At 45.9% G+C, this 22,487-nt stretch overlaps 3 protein-coding genes across 3 annotated transcripts; 1 reads left to right on the top strand and 2 right to left on the bottom strand.

Annotated features, from left to right (window-relative positions):
- Window positions 1-796: 796 nt before the first annotated feature.
- LOC124673743 (probable AMP deaminase) lies at window positions 797-7,157 on the top strand. Its single transcript, XM_047209784.1, has 19 exons — window positions 797-1,098; window positions 1,896-2,077; window positions 2,486-2,675; window positions 2,954-3,132; window positions 3,230-3,281; window positions 3,367-3,494; window positions 3,655-3,834; window positions 3,945-4,012; window positions 4,096-4,238; window positions 4,410-4,471; window positions 4,629-4,742; window positions 4,913-5,053; window positions 5,649-5,801; window positions 5,882-5,935; window positions 6,011-6,121; window positions 6,193-6,366; window positions 6,453-6,533; window positions 6,616-6,714; window positions 6,819-7,157. Exons 1-19 carry the CDS (start codon window positions 807-809, stop codon window positions 6,885-6,887), a joined length of 2,472 nt encoding a protein of 823 aa, XP_047065740.1. The 5' UTR covers window positions 797-806; the 3' UTR covers window positions 6,888-7,157.
- A 598-nt stretch (window positions 7,158-7,755) lies between these two features.
- Window positions 7,756-11,672, bottom strand: LOC124673178 (protein trichome birefringence-like 28). The gene is made up of 4 exons (XM_047209303.1): window positions 10,853-11,672; window positions 10,383-10,769; window positions 10,109-10,261; window positions 7,756-8,273 (listed from the first exon to the last, which is right to left on the bottom strand). The coding sequence occupies exons 1-4, from the start codon at window positions 11,554-11,556 to the stop codon at window positions 7,901-7,903; spliced, it is 1,617 nt and encodes a 538-aa protein (XP_047065259.1). The 5' UTR covers window positions 11,557-11,672; the 3' UTR covers window positions 7,756-7,900.
- Window positions 11,673-20,161: 8,489 nt separating this feature from the next.
- Window positions 20,162-22,032, bottom strand: LOC124674822 (cytochrome P450 71A1-like). Its single transcript, XM_047210877.1, has 2 exons — window positions 20,945-22,032; window positions 20,162-20,826 (listed from the first exon to the last, which is right to left on the bottom strand). Exons 1-2 carry the CDS (start codon window positions 21,848-21,850, stop codon window positions 20,203-20,205), a joined length of 1,530 nt encoding a protein of 509 aa, XP_047066833.1. The 5' UTR covers window positions 21,851-22,032; the 3' UTR covers window positions 20,162-20,202.
- Window positions 22,033-22,487: the final 455 nt, after the last annotated feature.

The raw sequence follows: 22,487 nt of genomic DNA, 5'->3' as shown, positions 1-22,487 counted from the left end.
GTGCTAGTAGTACAGAAAACTGTACGTATACGTTCACATTCAAGTGCAAACCTTCCCAATATCTTTGGTCGATCGATAAATTGTGCTAGCTTCATAATTGCGGCCCATAATTGCATGGTTACATGTGTCGTCGTCCTTGTCACGATTCATTGCCCACCATGAGTTGTTTGGAACCACTCGGGACACACGTACGATTATGGAAATTCTACCTCGGACAAATAGGACGCACGTCTGACAGATGTGATCGTGCACACACCTTCACGTTCACGAGCGAAAGCAAAGTCACTATCTTGCACATCAGATGTAACTCACGCCAATACGCAATCTGTGCGGCGAGTTGTCTTCCATTTTATTTTGTCCACGCTGATTCTCCTCGTAACTAGCATCCTTTTCTTCTCAGTTTATACTCACTCGATTCATAATGAGTGTTGGAAAATTTTGTACTCGCACCGTTCACCACAACAACAAATTAGACCGAGGCATGTACCAATGCGCATATCCATTTTCTTCGAATATGTATTGTGCAGTTGCCACTACAAATATCGATGGAAAAGAGAAGATAGTGTATTCGAATGGATTTTTTTTGTACTAGTACAGAAATGAGGGATATACTCCAAGGTATAGGAATGTGCACACAAAAATTCCCGGTGCCCAGTTACAGGGCCCACCAGTCAGGCACCAACTTCCCCTACTTCCCTAATAACTCCCCTCATATAAGCGCGCACCCGCCGCCGCCTCCCCCGACTCCAATCCCATCACCATCACCACCACCGCCCCCAAACCCCAGCGCCGCCCCGCGCCGCGCCATGGAGTCCAACGCCTACACCCTCCACCTCGCCGTCGCGGCGCTCGTCGGCGCCTCCTTCGCCGCCGCGTCCGCCTACTACATGCACCGCAAGACCCTCGACCAGCTCCTCCGCTTCGCCCGCTCCCTCGACCGCGACCAGCGCCGCCGCGCCCGCCCGCCCCCCGACGCCGAGGACACCGACTACGACCTCACGGACGGGGAGGAGGACCGCGCGACCCCGGCCAGGGACTACGATCGCCGCACCCTGCCCATCCCGCCGGGGCTCCCGCCGCTCCACACCGGCCGAGAGGGTATGTATATATGTCCCGCGTTCCTGATCCCTACACCCCGCTCAAATCGATGTGATCAGCGCGCACCGCTTGCGGCGCTTCGAACTAGCATCGATTATCCACAGGCGTGGTACCGGTCCTGTGATTTAGTGTAAGGTAGTGGTGGCGAATTTGAGCGGCGTTAGGTTCGGACGGCTTAATCCGTCCCATGGTGGCTCAGTACTCTCCGTTCGTCCTATGAGTGTACCATCCTCTTCGGATTTTTGTAGGGCTCGGCATTGGGATTCGGCAAAACCAGAAATGATCTGGGAAATGTTATCTCCTGTAGCTTATTAGCTTATGATATGCACCCCTATCTTAATGTCGCTATCTAGTGGTGTACACTTGTTTAATGGGGACACCAGTAAACAGTAGTAGAAACATGGTGCAGTATTGTGTAGTATGCTTCTGATTTGAGTAATGGACACCAGGACACATGTTCTGTGACTGAGTATTCAGCGCTTAAACTAGCCCATGTGTGTGTACTGTTATTTTTGGATTTTGTAGGGTTTAAGAATTTGGCAGAGCTTTAAATGTTCCAACTATGCATCTCAGAAATGTTATCGTGTGTATGAGATCTTTCAGTGGCTCTAAATATGACATTGTAGTGGTGAGTACATATTCATGGGGATATGAGAGCAACGGTAGAAACATGATGCAGTAGTGTCGTCATCCAGTTTGAGTACTGGACACCAGAGGATACATATTTTGTTCAATTGTAATGTGCAAGTAGTTCCCCACTGCATTTTATGCTAATGCTTGGCCTTTTTACCCTTCAGGCAAGCCGACTATTTCTCCTGCTTCAAAAAGAGTTGGGTCTCTGGTTAGACCAACCACACCAAAATCTTCTGTCCCTAATGTCAGTACATTTGAGAGCATCGAAGATTCTGATGATGATGTTGATCTGGCGTCGGACTCCAAAAATGATGACGCTGTTTATGTTGGCACAAATGGGGCTATTGTAAGTGCAAGATGCTTATGTTTTGACAAGCAATACCCGATGCTTGCTTTTGTGTATTATTTTTATTCGAATGAAAACAAACTTTGGTCTGTAGCAAATATTATTGTCATTAAGTGAATGGAAACATGTCCCTACCAACACAAGTTTGTGAGGTTTACTTCTGTATTTGGGACTGGCCTTAGGTTATAATACAAGTAAATTGAGGAATGCTTTATAATGTTAAGTTGTATGTAGTTTTCACAGAACAGTTGCGTGTGCTATTCCTCACTGAAGTGCTTCTTGTTGTTTTCTTTATTTATATTTTACATATGAATTTGTCTGCAACTTAGTTTGTTACATCTTTTCTTGTTCAGGGACACCTTTAGTTATGCCTGTATGTGATAGTTAAGTTTCTTTTTCATTACACAGGGATCAGACCCCGTTCCTGTTCAAGCGAGTCAGAATGGGGATGGAAAACCAGTATCATCAACAAACATGATTAGATCTCACAGTGCAACTGGCAGTCTGCATGGGGTCCAGTTAAATCCAATAGCAGCTGATATACTTCGAAAGGAACCTGAACATGAAACATTCAGTAGGATAAACATTACAGCTGTTGGTATGTTCTTTCTCCTTATATCTTTTTATTCGGTAATTTTGGCTAATGTGGAATTTCTCATAAGTGTTAAAACTTGGGTCTTTCGAACATCACTGTTCAATTCATGGGACCTTTCCTTTTCTCTGTATGTACATGTATTTACACATAGATCAATTGGAAAGTGTAATTAGCATCAACTTGATTTTGTTGATGTTGATCACAATAAGAAAACGTATTATCGCTAGCGTTCTTTTGCTTACATATTGCTACTCTTGTACTTATTCTTGTTTATGCCTCAGAGACTCCTTCTCATGATGAAATTGAAGCGTACAAAGTTCTTCAGAAATGTCTTGAGCTACGAGAGAAGTACATCTTCAGAGAAGAAGTTGCTCCATGGGAGAAGGAAATCATAACTGATCCTAGTACCCCAAAACCTAACCCAAACCCATTCAATTATGAACATCAGACTAAAACTGAAGTAAGTACATTTCTCCGTGTATGCACATGACATAACGACTGCCTACACTTATATCTGTTTTCCTTGTTCCTAAACGTTGGTTTTTTGCTTCTTTCAGCATCATTTTGAGATGGTTGATGGTGTTGTTCATCTATACCCCAGTAAAGATTGTGAGTGAAAATTTTCAACAGTTCCTGTGTTTGGTGAACTTTTTGGTGTGTGGCATGTTAATTGTTAAATTGTTCATTGTTGCAGCTAAAGAAAGACTATATCCAGTTGCTGATGCAACCACCTTCTTTACTGATATGCACTATATCCTTCGTGTGTTGGCTGCTGGGGATATCCGAACTGTGTGTCATCACCGTTTAAATCTTCTAGAGCAAGTAATGTTTACTTTGTTTTTCAACCATCTGCTCTATTTTTAACCTGCATATATTTGACGTGTTTCAGACTGGTCTATGAAGCTAGCTCACCATAATGGCGCATGTGGATTTTTTTTATTCTGTACACTGACTTATGTTCTCATTCTTGGGATATTTTCAGAAATTTAATCTTCATTTGATGGTCAACGCGGACAGAGAACTGCTTGCTCAGAAAGCTGCACCTCACAGGGATTTCTACAATGTCAGGAAGGTTGATACTCATGTTCATCATTCTGCGTGCATGAATCAGAAGCATCTGCTGAGGTTCATTAAGTCAAAGTTAAGGAAAGAACCTGATGAGGTACATCCACTTCCTTTTTTCTTAATTGTTGTTGCTGTGTCATTTAGTAATAAACCTGAGGCCTAGAATCTCCTGCACTTGACATGCGCTAATAAATTACACTTATGTAGGTTGTTATTTTTAGAGATGGGACATATTTGACTCTGAAGGAGGTTTTTGAGAGTTTGGACTTGACTGGGTAAATGCAACCCTACATCTGATGTTGCTGTTATTTGTATTTGCGTCACCATTTTGAAGTAACCTATATTACCTCTCTGCTAGGTATGACCTCAATGTTGATCTCTTGGATGTGCATGCTGACAAGAGTACATTTCACCGCTTTGACAAGTTCAATTTGAAATATAATCCGTGTGGCCAATCTCGACTGAGGGAGATATTTCTTAAGCAGGACAACCTTATTCAAGGTGCAAATTTGTTGTCTCTTATTGCTAAAAACTTCACACTAATTGATGGTCATTTATCTTGTTTCAGTTGTTACAGAACTGTTAACTTATGCTTATTGGAAATTTGGAATCACTTCCAACATAGCTATACATGGAGAATTTTATTAAACTGTTACACTGTCTTATTACTAGGTCGCTTCCTTGCTGAGTTGACTAAAGAAGTGTTTGCTGACCTTGAAGCAAGCAAATACCAGGTGATTTACTTTTTCTGTATTGAATTTGTTGAATGTTAGTGCTATTTTTTTTCATATTTATGTTTAATAATGCAGAAATAACGGTTAGTTTATTTAGCCTTTTTTGGCCTTTTTTATATGGCTCTGGCTAATGGCTTGTACTAAAAATCTTCATCAGATGGCTGAGTATCGAATTTCTATTTATGGGAGAAAGAAAAGTGAGTGGGATCAGATGGCAAGCTGGATAGTGAATAATGAATTGTACAGCGACAATGTTGTCTGGTTAATTCAGGTATTGCTCTCTATTTTCCTCTTCAGGAGTTTCTGCACTTCACAGTTTCTAGATTTGTTTCTCATTATAGCGTTGTGCAAAACCAAATTGGAACATAAATTTACTTGACGCACTGAACCTTTTTTTTACCAGAGTAGCTGCACTGATGTGTTGTTTAATTTTCTTCCCAGATTCCTCGGATTTACAATGTATACAGGGAGATGGGGACAATTAATTCATTTCAGAACCTCCTTGACAACATTTTTCTTCCTCTTTTTGAAGTAACCATTGATCCTGCTTCACATCCTCAGCTGCATGTTTTCTTAGAACAGGTGAGTGAATTTACATACTCCGTATTTGTTACTTGTGCATTATCTAGTTATATTGCATTGTATGACTTGTACTTCCTCCATTTCAAAGAATAAGGCGCACTCATTTTTCGAGCTTTTTTGTTTGACCAAGAATTACTTTAAATATATAAAGATTGTTTGTATGAGATTAGCATCATTAGAAAGTGTTTTTCAACACGAATCCACGATATTAATTACGTATAATATCGTCGAGATTTTGTTGCTCAACTTTTATAGTTACACTTCGTCTTGGAATACGTCTGTGCCTTATTCTTTGAAACGGAGGTAGTATGTCTTAAGAAGTTACCGACTGCCGTTGGGAAGAACAATTTTGTTCTCTTCAGTAGAAAAGTATGGACAATCTTGAGAAAGTTACTGGCCTGCAGTATGAAAACTCAACGGCCAGCAGAATAAATTTGGCATTTTTTGTCCAGTAAGAGGGGGGCTTCTCCACGATCCTATTTGTAAATCAGTGCATTGACCATGTCCGCTGTTTGCAGTATTATTCTACTATGGACAATTCATACCACTTTTCTATAAGTTTTTACTATCCATGTGTTTCTTATGCATACTTCAGGTTGTTGGTTTGGATTTGGTGGATGATGAAAGCAAACCAGAAAGGCGCCCAACAAAACACATGCCGACACCTGAGCAATGGACTAATGTTTTTAATCCAGCCTATGCATATTATGTATACTATTGTTATGCTAATCTGTACACACTGAACAAGGTAATAACATTATGTGCCTAGATCTCATATCTTTAGTTATAACAATATGAAGTAACACATAGATAACACTTTGTATGCAGCTTCGTGACTCCAAGGGCATGACAACAATCAAACTTCGTCCACACTGTGGGGAGGTATATCCATATTGCATGATACATACATTTCTACACTTAACATGAACACACTGTCTTACTGATTCTTGTCTTCAGGCTGGGGATATTGATCATCTTGCTGCAGCATTTCTCACTTCTCACAATATTGCTCACGGGGTGAATTTAAAGAAGTCCCCTGTTCTCCAGTACCTGTATTATCTTGCTCAGGTTAGCAGTGGTATTTTCTATCTTCGTAGGACGTTTTTGATAGAAACTAATCAATCTTTACCTGATATCAGATTGGTCTTGCGATGTCTCCTTTAAGCAACAACTCTTTGTTTATTGACTATCACCGGAACCCTTTCCCAACATTTTTTCTAAGAGGCCTTAATGTTTCTCTCTCAACTGATGACCCTTTGCAAATTCACCTAACAAAAGAACCTTTGGTTGAAGAATACAGTGTTGCTGCTTCGGTAATTTCCTAAGCTCCATCTAGTTATATGATCTATTTTGTGCCATTTGGTTCTGCATGTTTTTGACTGAATGTTACTTGTGGCAGCTGTGGAAGCTAAGCTCATGCGACCTGTGTGAAATAGCTAGGAATTCTGTGTACCAGTCTGGTTTCTCTCATAGGCTGAAGGTATTCATTTGGCAATTCCCTTGGTCATTTCAGCTCCCAATGACTCAAGAGCTTTTTCTAAGCTGTGTTTTTTTTTCTCTAGTCCCATTGGATTGGTAGGAACTACTACCGGAGGGGTCCTGATGGCAATGACATCCACCAGACAAATGTTCCTCACATCAGGATTGAATTCCGTCACAATGTATGTACTTCACACCTTTTCTGCCTGCGTTGTGTGATATCTTTTTGTGGCTGCGAGTTTGTTTTTTTCCCACTGACAGTTGCATCTTTTTGCTGAATGCGTAGATATGGAAGGAAGAAATGGAGTTAATTCATTTTGGAAATGTTGAACTACCAGAAGAAACCGATAGGTGAAGAGTTTGCAGCATTTTTCAAAGCCCTTAGATCCTTTATTAGGCAGGCGAACACCGAAAAACAAGTCTATATGGTCTGTGGGAGAGAAGAAAAGATTTCCGAGTGCTTTTCGATGAATCTCTTGCTGTTGTAACTCGAATGGACAAATATAGTATGCAAGGTTAAGGAAAAATTTAGGATTTTTATGCATTATACATTATATGTGCTGCTGTGATTTTAACTTCACTGGTTGGTGAGACTCCTTATAATAATTCTATCTTTTGCTTGTTATGTTTGTCCTAATATATTTTGATGAGAGTATCATTTTAGTGGTATGGATCCTACTCGTGCAGAATAGAAATACTATGTGTTTGGTCACTTTGGTGTTAGTATTATGCCTGTGCATGTGCTGTAGGTCCTACAGTTCGTGTCGTGCCGTGCCTCCGAGCGTAAAGCCGCAGCAGGTCCAAAACCTGGTCACTTTGAACGGTCCCATGTGAATTATGAGGATCTTGCGGTGATGCAAGTTGGGCAGCTCCCATCTCCAGAACTAACAAATGCTAGTGGTGGCCACTGCTGCTGACCCACTCTCATTATATGCAAGGGATGGGCCACATTGCTAGCATCCATACTGATATTGTTTGCCATCTCAAACTCAAGGGAAGTACGATGATGTTGTAGCTGTGACATCGGGAAATGATGATTGCGTATATTCATGATGGAGACTCTCACCGGAGAAAGTGAGTTTCTCTGTGCTCTTCTTATATAACCTCCTTTTCTTTTCCCAGGAACAATGCCAACTAGTTCAGTTTGGCCGCAGCATCCCAGATCACATTTTCAGTTTGACCTACCATCATCATGCCTTACTCCCCATCCAACATACATTTAGTGAGTCTAATTAACCTCTCGCTCTTGCCTTACTACTACAAAAGAATTACTCACAGACCCACTGGTTACAGAAACAAAGTGAAAAAAGAAGAATTTCCATCAAAAAAGGAAAGAAAGAAAGAAGAATCAGAATCAGTAAGCTAAGGCTAGGAGGACGACAAGATGGGTGTTCCTGAGACGATCTGCGTATAGAGGAAGTGGTTCCAGGTGTCGGGGAGCCCCGGGAGGCACCAGTGGATGCAGTCGGCGTAGTGTCGAGGGTCGGCCTGCTGCTCGGGGGTGAGCAGCTTCCCCTGCCGGAGGGTGTGGACGGAGGTGTGCGCGTCCTTGCGGTACTCGGACAGCGCCGTGATGTCCACAAGGTGGACGGGGACACGGTGCATTGAGCGGAGCACCCCCTCCGCCGCATCGTGCAGCCGCCAGTCCGTCCCGACGTACAGCGGCCCCGTGTGGTTCAGGATCGGCTGCGTCTCCATCGCGCACTTCACCGCGTCCGGACTCGCTCCCCATGCGTCGGGCCTGCATGCGCAACATTACATTCATGAGATATTGACACTTGGTTCAGTTGCAACTCACGAACACGTCAAGCCTAACATAACTACACAAACACTGTGGGGAGTACCGGGCTTGCCAAAGAAGCAAGTAGATCGACCGACAAGTTGGTGGTAAAGGCTAACATGGCTCAGATTCTCCCGGGAAGATTCAGATGTCATGATGCCGGTTGCTCTGAATCTTCCAGTTTAGCATCACCATCATGGCCATCATTCGCCTCACGAGCTGCAAACACACATGCTGCCTTTGCTTGTTTGTTGCTTTTGGTGGAATGATGTGCCTGTCGATTCCTTTTGTGTACAGCATCGTTTTTCTTTTAACCAGCATTCGCCAGCCAAAATCAAGGAATAGGAAACTAAAAGGCACGCTAGCTATGTCGCACGCGAACTTGGCAACTATGGTTCAGCTCTCTCATTTGGAAACTAAAAGGCATAGTTTTTGTACCTGGATCTAGGTGCCCCTCTCATTTTTTTGAGGGGAGCTCTCTCATTTGCTATTATTTGCGCTTTAAACAGCTGTTAGCAACGTGGCTGCCTTAACCTTGGTCGATCGATCAATGGAGAAAGCGACGAAGAGTGACTGCGAAAGGGGGTTTGGATTTTGGAGGCTTTCTCTTGGTTCTTGGCAATGGCATTAGGTGGGGACATTATGTAGTAGATGCATGCATACATTAATATCACCACTAGTTCTAAGAGACTAGTCTCCTCCCTATGTATGCACAGGTATTAAATTATGCTATGCAGATGGAATCCTTCCATTACAAGGACACTCTTCTCTGTGTACCCCATCACGGCTACACCTCCAGAGGCCAGCTAGCACTGGTGGTATTTGGATTGTTCTACTAGCTAGATGTGCATGTACTTACTGAATTATGAGGGCTGTCTGTGCACATTTAGTTCGATTGTTTTTATTACTATACACTCCAGAGTCCAGATGGAGAGCAGAACCAAATGAATACGGAGTACATGTGTGCCATATGGAGAACCATCTTCAATTTTTTTGAGCCTTCGAAACCAAGTGGAGGGGTGGGTGAGGACACAACCCTCAACAGGGTGTGGTCACAGCTGAAGTATTTGGATTGTTGTAGCTGAATGCGGAACATGTACTTACTGAATCATTGAGCGCTGTCTGTGCACATTTAGTTCGATCGTTTTTGCTAGTCCTGATAGAAATACAGTGATAATAACTGAATACATGCACTATACTATGAAGAATCATCTTCAATTTACCTGAACATGTCCAGCAGGAAGGAAGGATGGAGTCATGGAGGGGGTGGGGGTCAAGTGTGGTCACAACCCTCAAGTCTCGACTGGTGCGGTCACAGCTCTCGGCTCAAGAAGCCATCAAGAGAGTTGAGAGGGTTCGGACCGCATACAAGTCAGCCGAATAGCTCGTGGGGCAATGCACAATTCAATGGAGCAAGGTCATGCCCATGCCCCATGTGCTCTAGGGTTAGATTTTGTGCTATACGGGTTAATTTCTAGTCCTGCGAAGTTTCTCGTTCTGGCACCGTGGTGTGGGTGGGTGGCGGCTACCTACTGCGGAAGCACGTGTCAACGATTGAAGATCAAACTTACTAGTTCCACTACACTCGTGGTCACCGCTGCTGTGATTTGTTTTTCTCCCCGGCTCACTAAAGAAATTGGCAATACAGAGTACTAGGAGAAGGAGGGGATTAGTGGTGCCCAAGAAAGACAGAAGAAGTCTCTGTTGGAATTCCAGCCCGTGACGCTAGCAACCAAGAGAAATCGCAGGAAATTGGGGTGCAAATGCAATGAAGAAGAGTTGGTGGCTTGACTTACATGTGGTGATTGGGAGACATGCCCATGAAGAAGACCTTGGTTCTCTTGGGGTCGATGTGCCTGTCCACCCACTTGGCCCAGGTCTTGAGCACCTCCCGGTACGCCACCGGCCGGTCCACCAGCGTGTACCTGCTCGACACCCTCGGGTTCTTGCTGCAACATCATCATCAGTCATCCATCAGATCACTCATCAGTTCATCGAATTGCCATTCTTGGCAGCAACCTGTGCACATGATGCACTAGAACAGACTGAAAAGAGATGTGGGTGACTCACAGGACTTTCATCTCGAAGGTGTTGAGCCACCAGATGTATGTGTTGAAGACGAGGTAGTCGGCGCTCCGCCAGTGCTTGGCGTGCTTGACGATGGAGCGCCAGGCGATGACCCGGTCGACGACGCTGTGCACCTGCGGGTCGTCGGAGTTGGACTGCACCAGGAATGGCGCCCAGTAGAACTCCACCGTCGCGTTGTACTCGGTGGCCGTGAACACGTTGAGCGACCCGTTGGGCCCGACGAACTTGGCCAGCGACTTCTTGTCGCGCGACGGGATCGCCGACTGCACCAGGCACACCATGGACTCCCACTGGTTCCGGTTCAGCGAGTCCCCCACGAACATCAGCCGCTTGTTCCGCAGCCGCTCCAGCAGCGCCCGCGCGTCGAACCTGCATACAGCCGAATGCGCGTTCGTTCAGTTGGATTGAGATCTACTGAATTGGGGGAATGGCGGCGGCGGAGGTAGGGGTACCTGGGGAGGTCGCAGGAGGAAGGCTGCCACCGCCAGCGCTGGTACGAGTCGTCGCGGCGGCCGTTGCGCATGCAGGTGACCTGCTCCGTCAGGAACTCGCACTCGGGCTCCCGGTACAGCGGCGCCTGGGTGCCCTCCGCGTCGTACGTCCACCAGCCCTGGTACACGTTGCACGCCGGCGGCTCCGCCACCACGCTCGCCGCCGCCCTGCTCTCGACGCTGCTGTTGCTAGGAGGTGCGGCCGTCATGGCGGCGACGGCGGCGCGCTTATCCGCTCTCGCGGGGGCCGCCACGACGAGGCGGGCCGGCTCGGCCGTACGCTGCTCATCCGCTTCCCTCCCCACCTGCTGCTGCGCATCGTGGTGCTGCTCTTCGTCCTCTATCTGGGAGCGGGAGTTGACCCTGCGGTGGTGGTCGTCCTGGAGGAGGCGGAGGTCGGGGGCGGACCTGGCCCGCACGGCTCCGGCGAGCGGGAAGTCCCCGCCCGCGGCGCCGGCGTCGGCGTCGGCGGCGGCGGGGGGCCTGACGACGGCGACCTGCTCGTTGTAGAGGAAGGTCGCGACGAGGAAGATGGAGACGAGGAGGCCCGCGAGCGAGAGCGGCGCGCGGTGCCTGCGCGCGGGCGCCTCCTCCTCCTCGTCCTGCTTGGCGGCCTCCGCCGGCGCCGCCGCCGCGAACGGCGACTTCCGGCGCAGCTGCGCCATCGCCGCGCGTCCAGAGGATCGGAGATCGACGGCTTCGGTTCGCGTGTCGGCTAGCGGAGCAGAGTTAGATGCGTCTGAAAACTGGAAACTGGCCGGGATCTCCTCTCCTGAGACGGATCGCGCGCGTCGGTCAGCGATGGCGGCGACCGCGAGCGACGGCGGCGGCGGCGAGCTTCTGCTCCTCTGTGAACAGTGCCGGTGAGCAGAGCAGCGTGGTGGAATTGGAATTGGGGAGCGAGGGAGGGAGGACGAATGGGCGGTGGGTCGCTGTGTGTCGCATGTAGCAATGGAGTGGTAGTAGATTAATAGAACTGTGTAAAAGCTTGTGTGTTACTCCATTAAAAGCTTCCGTATCTCTCATGGACACGGTCAATGGGATCACAGAAAAGAACGAATCCAACGAGAAGAACAAATCTGATCTGCATCTACGTGCATAACATGCCCCGGCATCTCGGGCATACTAAGCATTACTTGGTTGGAAATTCAGAAATCAACGTTGTTACACTCTTCGTTTTAAAATATATAAGTAACTTAATTTTATCTAGATACATATGTATATATACTCACCTTTATATATATGACGGCGCCTAGCCTCGGCTCGGTAACGGCATGACGGACGACGAGGCGGTGGTGTGCCCTGCCGACGGCGAAGGGAGGGGTGGGGGCGGGCTGCAAGGGGGAAACCCTCTAGGCCCCCTTCTCCTCGCCTATCGGTGGCCGGCGGTGGAGGGATGGCTCTCGACTGGGGCGGTGTCTCCGGACTATGCGATCTGCTTGGTGTCTCCGGCGGCAACCATGGCCAACCTAGGATGGTCGCCGACGTGGGGGCCCGACCTGAATAAAGGCGGCGGTCATAGGGTCTCTCTTGGGCGAAGATGAAGACCTGCTGGAGGTCTGCCCTTCATGATCTGGCCGGAGTGTTGAGTTCCGGAAGTTGCCGCCGGCGAATCTAACAGTGCTTCTATTGCCTGGAGTTTGCTGGATCGGTGGTATTCGGTCGTGCGCATCCATGCTTTTATTCCGCCCGTTTGGTTCTGGAGGATGCTGCGCGAAACTCTTTTCTGTGTTGACACCAAGTGACAGCTGATCCATGGTGAAGTTAGAAGAAGAGAATATCATGAATGCCAGATTTGAGGACTAGCTAATGGAGGTTCAAGTCTTTGCGCTGTTGAGGGGCTTGCTTGGTGTTCTAGACTTCGCAGCAGTGATATGAAAGTGGGGGAGACAACACATGTGAAGTTTGGAGTCTTACCTTTCAGGATGAAAACCCAAGGTCTGGCCTTAACTGGCTGTGCCTGACAATGTCCTTGTTGAAGGCATTGTTTTGAGAGCGGAGACTATCTTCAGGGTGAAAACCTAAGATCTTTGATCGGTCGACGACGGCGTTGGTGTACTGTTCCCTTTTTGGAGGCGTCGCTTTTGAAGAGTCTGAATTTCAGGTGTTGTCTTGGTGGTGGATGTATTACTGTTATTTCTCTTTTTTGGCTGTGTGCATCCGTAATATTATTAGGGCATTGCGTTATTGCAGAGGCTGGGTGTAATTGGTATCTTTTGATATTAATATATTCTTTTTATCAAAAAAATTCACCTTTATCTATATAAAATTGATTCACCAAATTGAATCATAATCTAAAATAGAGGAAATATTTATTTTGATTCTCTAGGGCATCCCAAGAAAAATAAGGGCACGACATTGCTTCCTCATTAGAGCAGGGATTTGAATTCTAGTTTCACTAAAATTTTGTACCCACTCAAATATGCGGAATTTAGGAAATTATATTTTGGAATGGCATCGTCCAAATATATCAGATTCTAGACAGATTTGATTTTTTAATTTTTTTTACATATATAGTTAGAGAGATAAATATATTTCAGAGCCCACCAATTTTTTTTAAAAAAGATTTGTTCTAAAAAAAATTAATTCCTGCATCAGAATGATCCTCTAGCTATTTCTAGCAAAGGTATTCCGCAACAGCAATTTATAGCCCAAATCCTATGATCTAATTGGCTTCCATGGGAAAAGCTCCTTAGGATTCAAATATCCTAAAATTCGTACAATCCAAAGGGCCTCTGAATTGTTAAGGGACAATTTCTTACATCACGTGGGCTGTCTCTTTCCTTCTCTCTCTCTCTCTCATTCATGCTTAACATCTTTCTAAATGTGTAACAAAAAAAAATCCTATTTTGGATATTCTAAAACTTACATAAAATACTTTTGTTTTTAGGTTTGGTTTTTACGCCAAAATATTGAACAAAACAAACTGTAGGTACATGCTTCAAATTCTAATATTCCATCTTGCGCATTTGTACCCCAAAATTTGCACATAAAAGTTATGTTCATTTTCGAGCTTAAAACATGTAAAAAGGTCAACTGGACATTTCTAGACCCAAAATTAAACCGAAAACAAGCATGCAAAATTTAGGGACCCTAATTGTTCAAACTACCCAATTGACAATTTTTATACCTAGAATTATAATATTTTGTAAACACATTTAAAGTCATAAAGTTTCACAACAATGTAAAATACAAAGCCTTAAAATGTAGGTAACAAAAGAAAACAGTGAAATCCCCTCACATACAAATACCGAACTCTTTCAGTTGGATACACTAATGCAACATAGTGGGATGGTTCCCGAAAAATGAAAAAGAAAAACATAGTCTAATGATTATGAACTAGGCTAAGTTCCTACGGCTGCCGCCGCCTCCAGAAAGAAAAAGCCCTAGCTGTCTCCACTTCAGCCTCCTCCATAGATCGGTTCCCCCTCCTCCGGCCGGCTTCGCCGGCGTCGGGAGGAGTGGGGAACCCGATCTATGCGTGGAGTTTTCAATAAAAGTAGTCTTTTCAGTATTCTATGTTAGGATTTTGGTCGCCGTTTTCTTGTTGGTTTCCCCGCAACGGAGATGGCATCGTCTGCAATAAGTGATCTTCGGCCTTTCGTTCGACGACGAGATCTCCTTCCCGACGTCAATGGTGGTGTTGAAAGATTACAATTATCTAGGTATGGATGTTCAGATCTTGCTTCGCCAGATCGATCTTGGATCTTTTCTCATGGTTGCCGCGAGGAGGATTATCCTCGCAGTTTTTGTCCCGGTTGCTACGTCCTCGACAATGGTGATTCGTACTCTCGGCTCTCCATCAACGTCGACAAGGCAGATCGGTTTTTATTCCCCGATATACTCGGTGTTGGTACTCTTGCCGATGTTGATTGACTACTTTAATGGTTGCGCGCGTGCACGCAGCCTTGGCATTGCGGCTCAAATTAAAATTATGGGAGAACCTTCGTTGGTATTTACAGTGTCTATGGTTTGTTATCTATCTTTGGCTGACTCGTAAAAGTACAAGATTATGGTTTGGAAGAAGAAAGAGTTTGAAGATCTCGAAGATTTGCTAGTATCTTTTAGACTTTATATTGTAATCGCTGGAGACAGCTCGTGTATCTCTACCATGTACTATTTATTATTATGAATATATGTGGTATTGATTGTAAAAAAAAAAAAAAAGATTATGAACTAGGCTATAATGCAGCAGGTCAACCAACATCTACCACGCCAATTTAGTTCTATCATTAGATTCATCATACAATATACTTTCAATAAGTTGGACCTTATAGATATTCACACCTTTTATTATAATTTAGGTAAGTGTAAAGACATTTTAACTTACGAAAAATATAGAACTTCAATCATTTTGAAACAAAGTGCGGATAATCTTGTGATGCACACATGGCTTCACGAGACTTTCTACCCAGCTTCTCTGACTTTTTTCTCGATTAGCTATGGTCTTATGGATACGTGCGCGTACATACCTGTACAACTGTCAGCTGGTCTATACTATAATCCAGACGTGTTGATTGTTTTTAATCTCATGCGTGCATCATCAATCGATCAATGACGACGATTCGATGATGGAGTGGTTAGCACCTGCCTTTCCTTCATGGATTAGCAAACCCAGTATCCAGACGTATGGTTGCCATTTGCCATGTCGATTGGATGCCTCACCAGCGAACGAATCCTCTACAGTGCCTTGGAACTCTGCTGCATTTCTTAACTAACTAAGAGCATCTCCACTCGTCCCCCCGAACAGGCCCCCGGCGAACGTTTTTTACATCCGGACGGCGTAAATCGGCCCAGTCGCGCCCCCGGTTCCTCGTTTTCGTCCGGATTTGGGCCTAGTTTCATCCGGCGATCCCACGCCATCCCCGGCCCCCCGGGGAGCGCTCGGGGACTCCGGACGAAACGAAATCGCGGGAAACGTTTGGTGGCCCCGACCTGTCGGCGACAATGGCATGGGTTTCTACGGCAAAACCCTCGTCTTCCCCGATCAACGGCACAACCCTTGTCTTCCCGATCTACGGCAAGACCATCGTCGAACGAAAGATTTGAATTCCCAGTCAAATTATATATAGTTCGAATAAACATAATTATATATAGTTCGAATAAACATAAAAATTACATATAAAAACTTAAAAACAAACTAAAACTACTACTTCTTCCTAGATGGCCCCGCCTCATCGTCGTGGCGGCGGCGCTTCCGGCTCGTCACCTCCTCGTCGGAGGAAGGCGCCTTCGCCTCTGCGTCCTCCTCCTCCTCAGCCTCGCTCCTCGGGTTCTTCCTCGGCCGGCTCCTCGGCCTCGCTCCTCGGGCCGCTCCTCGGGCTGCTCCACGGCCGGCTCCACGGCCGGCTCCACGGCTCGCTCCACGGCCTCCTCCTCGTCCTCCTCCTCGTCGTCGTCCCATTCTTCTTCGCCGGACGGCGGGGGGAATCGTCGCTGCCGGACGATGCAACGCGATCCCACCAATGCCGCCATCCTGGCGGCTTCCTCGCCGTCGGTGTCCGATGGCCACGACCGGCCGCTCATGGTTGACGGAAGATGGTGAACGAGAGAATAGATGAATGGCGCCGGACGTTCGAAACCGTATATGTAGTTCTCTGGACGAAGAGAGCGGCGGTTGCTCTTCCTCGGAGTTCATGCTCCATTACGGCGGTTGTAATTTCGAGGCGACTTCGACCGTTCCCGACGAGGCGTTTAGGCTCTCCAGACCACTTCGCGGACCATTACGGCGGTTCAAAGCGACGAGGGCACTCCGACGGTTGCCCTTCCCGGCGACACCGTCGCTATGCACGCGGTGGGTGAAGTCGACCATGGGCTCGCCATCGGGAAAATGCGCCTCCCGCGCCAAAAATACATCCATCCGGCGCTAACAAGCCGGATTGCACTGGGGAGCCCCAACGGCTGGGGATGCTCTAAGAGATTTAAGTGCTGGTTAGCACAAAGCATTGAGCGTCGATGTCACTGGTCTGTCGTCAAGTCGGACGGCTTCTTTTGACATTTTTGGCATGTATGAAAGGCCAACATCGTTGTGGTCAGATGCAGTTTTGCGTTCTTCGACAAAACCAATCGCTGTCTGTCTAAAGCAAACCACTAATAAGTACGTGTTGTCTGTCTAAACCCAATTAATCATTAAAGCAGAGTGCAAATCACTCTACTACATGACAACAACTCATCCGTGATGGCACGTACGAATAGACCAAAACATGATTATACACGCAATTAATCAGGCAGACAAGCATGCATGTTTCTCTCTCTCTGAATTGATGCATTGATGTTGCCCTGACTTGTTGAAACAGTATTGCAGGTTGTTCAGCTGCAAAGGCCAACCCATGCTATTATTCAATAATAACATTATATATGTGCAAGGTTCCTAACGGTAGCTGCCTGCGGAAGTATTGAATTGTGATTCTGTTCGAAATACTAATCAGACAACTGAATTCCTGGGTTCTCAACTTCAATTAGAGAGTAGAAACATGGGTAACATCACTTCGATGTATGAAAATGTATAATACCCTGGCAGGAGATGACAGCTTAGGACATCATCTAATGAAAATTTTCGCTCCTCTCGCCATTAGCTGTGAGCTGGACTACTCCATTTCAGTTGCTGACACTCCAGCAGCTGCTTGTTCTTGGGTGAGGTGCCTGCGGTGTGTGCAGCTTCATACTGACGGTCCTAGCAAGCGTGTATTATTTTTGCAACAAAAACCCCCATGGTCATATCTGTCTCAAACCATTTCTACTGCTGTTTCTGAATCTCTGCACCTCACCCGCTCATCGGCAATTCTTTTGGGTTGAATCAGTTTGGTGTTGCTACTTGGCCCTTGCTCTCTGCAAGATTCAGGCATACAGAGACATATTTTCTTCGTGATGACATGAAGCTCTACAAAAGTAAGGCACCATTCTAAACTCTGATTCCAGTATCTTTTGAGGTCTCTGCTGTGATCGGTGTTGAACTTTGGAGTCATCATCTGAGCGTGCTACACATTATGTTTCTGCACGTGTTATATGGTGCATTGCATGGTTGCCAGCGAGTTCATCTGGTGTTGGATTAGATGTTTTACAGTATGGTCTTGAGCTTATACATGGAGGATTGCATGGTCACTTATCTTGGAGTACCTTGATGTCGGGAATCATCCCATGCAACTAATACCTGATGCGACAATGTCATAACTTGCTCCTCAGTCCTCACGGTATGCACAAGAACCTTTCCTTGGAGTGCTCTTATGTGATCTACTATTACATGGAGATGGAAATAAGAATCTTGGCTGATTGTTCTATGCATGTGTTGCACTTGCCATGGGATCCGAGCGATTGTTCTGCATTTCCTTAGTGTCAAGGCAATTCCGGCAGAGTGGATGATGATTGTTCTTTCCCTGGGGGCTGGCTAGGTGGGCCGCCACCTTGGGCCATGGCCTGCTCAGGAGCTGGTAGAGAAGGGAAATCGGGCAAACCCTATACACCGACCAGGTCGGCGCGTACGGCACGCCGCACACCCCACGCGCGGTACGGGCCGGCCCAGTTAGGTGCGGGCTTTCTCTTTTTTCGTTTTTTCTCCTTTTCTGTTTCTTTTTTTTTCTGTTTCTGTTTTCTGTTTCTTTTGTTCTTTTTTCTGTTTCTTTTTTATTACTTTTAATTTTCAGATTGGAAAAATATAAACACTTTAAAAATGTTGAAGTTTTAAAAATGTTCAAATTTGGGAAGTGCTCGTATTAGAAAATGTTCAAATTTGAAATATGTTTAAACCTAAAAAATCCATTTAAAATTTGTTCAAATTAAAAAAATTGAATTTGTTAAAACAAAAAATGTTTACTTTAAAAAATTTCAAATAAAAAATGTTCATCTTAAAATTTGTACATATTTTTCTAAAAATATTTTTTTAAATCAAATTTCAAAAATACGTATTTTGAAAAATGTTCAGATTAAAAATATCGTTCAAATATAAAAATTGTTCAAGTATGAAATTTGTGAAATTCGAAAATTGTTCGAAATAAAAAAATCAAATTTTAAAAATGTTCAAATGCGAAAATTGTTCATACAAAATATTAAATTTTCGAAAGTAACGTTTACAAAAAAATTAAACTTCAGGTTTTAAAATATTTTAGATTTTAAAAAAACGTAAACAGAAACGCAGAAATGGCAGAAATATGAAGAAAAAAAATTTGGAAGAACCGTGGGCCGGCCCAAAACGCCCACTGGGAGGTGTGCGGCGTGGTGCGCCCACCGCACAGCTCGGTGGATATCACCTCCCGGGAAATCGGGCTGGGTATATAAGCAAGAGAGCAACTCGAAATGATTGGCTTGGAACGGAAAGGAACTTGACGGCGGCTCCGGCCAAGGCCTGGCTTGGCCAGTGTTGCGTGTGCTGCTTTGTTCTCCTTCTTCCTTCTAGATTCCCACCTTTAAAGAAACCTGAGATTCCCTCCTTGTTTCTCTGAAATCCATGGACCATGGCTTGTAACTCAATTTAGTTGACATTAAGATTAAATACTAGTTGGCTCTTATAGCGTACCTAGGAGCCGAAAGGATTACCGTATAGGATTCTAGTGATAGACAAAGTTGTGCATAATAGATGATACAAATGACAGGATTACTTGCTAGACTATTTTTCCTTATTGTTTGAAAATTCCAAAACAATTACACATGTAACGTTCATCATCATGAAGGCCGTGTGCATCATCATGATGCAGAAGCCGGGGTTAAACTCCCCATTTCGGGAAAAAAATGTAATGTTCATCTCTTATTATATTTTAAAATTGTTGTGTAAACAGGATTAGTCTTGACTCTTGCGTCCTACGTAAGAAGGAAAAGTTTGGTGCTAAAAATGTAATTTGCTTTCTAATTGTAACAAAAACCTTTAGAGGCACATAATTAACATAAACATTTATATGCGTAGCTTTTTAGAGCCATTTTTTGTATTATTATTTGTGATTCTTCAATTCATATTAGAAGCTAAGGCTGCTGGGAATGAATTATAATTCCTTTGTTTCCCAGTACATTTAAATTTTGTAAAGTTTCAATAAATACATAGAAAATATTAACATTGACAATATCACATGTGAAACGTGATGGTAGGCTAGGGTTTTGGGGGTATGAACCGTGCACCACAACATGCGACGATCTTGTATTATATATAGTGTAGTTACATGGTAGATTACAGGGTATGTATGGTTGGTTTATGCACTACCATACCGTATGTAAGTACATGCCAATATTAGTACTACTATACATAGATTATCAACATGCATGCTATATGAAAGATAGGTCCCGATGGTTCTAATAATATCGATTATATAGGGTGAATTAGTTGACACCTAGTCCAAAATAGTCCCTGCCTTCTTACAAGGTTTTACGCCAAGGATCAAGGCAGACTCAAGGCCAAGTGACAACCCAGTAGTCTCAATGACCTCAAATGACCCTGGGTCCTGGCCGTTCGGCAGCTCCCAGTCGAAATGGTACATCATGTTGGCCAGCGTGAGCTCCACAAGGCGCATCGCAAAGGCGGTGCCAGGGCATCCCCTCCTCCCTGCGCCGAACGGTATGAACCTGGTGTCCTTGCCGCTGTAGTCAATGGCCCTTCCTAGGAACCTCTCCGGACGGAACTCCTCGGCATTCTCCCACGACTCAGCATCCCTCGCGATCGCCCACCCATTGATTAAAACCCGGGTCTTGGCTGGAATATCATAGCCATGTAGCCGTGTGTCCTGGATTGTTTCACGCTCGATGAGGGTGGGCGTTAGCCGCAATGCTTCTCTAATGGCCGCGTGCAGGAGGCTCATCTTCTCCAGCTCCTCCTCAAGGACTCCTCCATCTGTACCGCCAGCAACATGTCTCACCTCGGATTGCACCTTCGCCATTTCTCTTGGATTCTTAAGAAGCTGAGCCATCGTCCATTCTATGGTCTTGTAGGTCGTGTGGACACCTGCTATGAACATGTCCTGCAATACAATGAAAGATAAGAAACATGGACGCTGCTAGTGGCCGTGAAGCTATCTACCAGTTCCTGGGTGTCAGGGTGTGTGTTTGTCAACGATTTTGTTGTTATAGAAAACATACCAAAATGAGTGCCTTGATGTCAATCCGGTCCAGCTTAAATCCCCGATCACCTTCTTTGAGGATCGACAGCAAATCGTCCATGAGGTCTCGAACCTCACCGTCGCCGTCTACTCGGCTCCTCTCGTGCTCTGCGAGCGAACCTTCGAGAAGACCGTCGAGCTTGGCTGCCGTCTTCTTCACCCTTGCGTCCAGCCCCGTCGCCCAGTCCAACCACCGCAGTCGCGGGAACAGGTCACTCACGGCGAATGTAACGAGCACGTCAGTGAGCTCCTTCATCATGTCGCGGACCATCGCCGGCTCCACGCCGCCGAGCTTGTTCCCGAACGCGGCTTTCGATATTACGGTGTTGGTTAGGCTGACGGTGAGCTCGCTCACGTTGGCGACTCCTCCGTCCTTCCCGGTGCCGCACGCGGCACGGATCTGCTGCACGAACCCCGCGACCTCCTTCAGCCGTAGCGCGCGGAAGGAGCCGACTCGCTTGACGCTGAGGAGGTGCACGACGGCGATGCGCCGTGACTGGCGCCACGGCTCGCCGTAGGGGCTGAAGGCGATGTCCCGGCAGCCATAGAGCGTGCCGAGGGCCGTGTAGTGCGGTGGCCGGCTGCAGAAGACGTGGTCCTGGGTCTTGAGCACGGCTTCCGCCACCGACGCCGAGGATACCACGATTGCCGGCACGGAGCCGAGGCGGAGACGGAAGAGGGGGCCGTGGCGCCGTGCGAGAGCCTGCAGAGTCCGGTGGTGGTGGCCGCCGCCGAGCTGGTGCAGGTTGCCGATGACGGGCAGCGCCCAAGGAGACGGCGGGAGGCCGTCCTTGCGACCTGACCAGAAGCTTCTAACGACGACAAGGCAGGAAACCAGGAAGGCGAGAGATAGGACTATGGTAGAGTCGAACTGAAGAGGAGCCATAGCGTATGTTGTGGATGCTACGCAGCCGAAAACAGTGTAGCTTTGCAAGTGCCGCAGAACTCATACTCTTATACCCGAGAGAGATGCATACAGAAGGAAGCTACGATGGAATTGTCGTCCTACTCTGCTATTTTGGAGGAGAAAAGCTTTGGACCATAATCTGGGGAGCAAACTTCCCTCCAGGGCACCCAATGACCCAAGCTGGCGTGGCTGAGAAAAACATTGGAAATTGCCTTCCAGAGTTTGTCACTTGCAGAGAGGAAGTTGCAGTCTACCGTTTTATAAAATTCCACAGTTCCACGATAGGTACCTGGAGAGACTAAAATTTTCATGTTCGCTCAATATAATTTTTTAAAGCTTCATTGCCGCTACTTGCGTTCAATGGCTAATGTGGCCAGCGTCCGCCCACACGATTAGCCCTCCGTAGAGATTCTCCGTGAAAACCTAAAAAATAAAAGATAAGTATGCACGGCAATGGGTGGCAAGCAACAAGTCAAAAGTCACATCGTTAAGACTATCACATCGATAAGACGAGACAAATGATAGGGTGGCTCTTTTTTTTCTCGAGAGTATGCCAAAGAGTTACATATCTTTACATTTTACAAAAGACAGATCTTAAGTATAAGATGATTACAAC

The sequence above is a fragment of the Lolium rigidum genome, chromosome 7 (assembly GCF_022539505.1).
Source record: "Lolium rigidum isolate FL_2022 chromosome 7, APGP_CSIRO_Lrig_0.1, whole genome shotgun sequence".
In the NCBI taxonomy this organism is placed as follows: Eukaryota; Viridiplantae; Streptophyta; class Magnoliopsida; order Poales; family Poaceae; genus Lolium; species Lolium rigidum.
The sequence above is the reverse complement of the archived record's forward strand: the minus strand, read 5'-3'. Positions and strand labels throughout refer to the sequence as shown.

What these genes read in the sequence shown, in the direction of transcription:
- LOC124674822 (XM_047210877.1), bottom strand. Translation starts at nt 21,850, where the DNA reads ATGGCTCCTCTTCAGTTCGACTCTACCATAGTCCTATCTCTCGCCTTC. An exon ending in ACATCAAGGCACTCATTTTG is followed by an intron (nt 20,827 to 20,944) that starts GTATGTTTTCTA and finishes ATTGTATTGCAG; the next exon opens with GACATGTTCATAGCAGGTGT.
- LOC124673743 (XM_047209784.1), top strand. Translation starts at nt 807, where the DNA reads ATGGAGTCCAACGCCTACACCCTCCACCTCGCCGTCGCGGCGCTCGTC. An exon ending in TGCATGTTTTCTTAGAACAG is followed by an intron (nt 5,054 to 5,648) that starts GTGAGTGAATTT and finishes TGCATACTTCAG; the next exon opens with GTTGTTGGTTTGGATTTGGT. An exon ending in TTCGTCCACACTGTGGGGAG is followed by an intron (nt 5,936 to 6,010) that starts GTATATCCATAT and finishes TCTTGTCTTCAG; the next exon opens with GCTGGGGATATTGATCATCT.
- LOC124673178 (XM_047209303.1), bottom strand. Translation starts at nt 11,556, where the DNA reads ATGGCGCAGCTGCGCCGGAAGTCGCCGTTCGCGGCGGCGGCGCCGGCG. An exon ending in TCCTCCTGCGACCTCCCCAG is followed by an intron (nt 10,770 to 10,852) that starts GTACCCCTACCT and finishes GGCTGTATGCAG; the next exon opens with GTTCGACGCGCGGGCGCTGC. An exon ending in ATGTCTCCCAATCACCACAT is followed by an intron (nt 8,274 to 10,108) that starts GTAAGTCAAGCC and finishes TTGCGCATGCAG; the next exon opens with GCCCGACGCATGGGGAGCGA.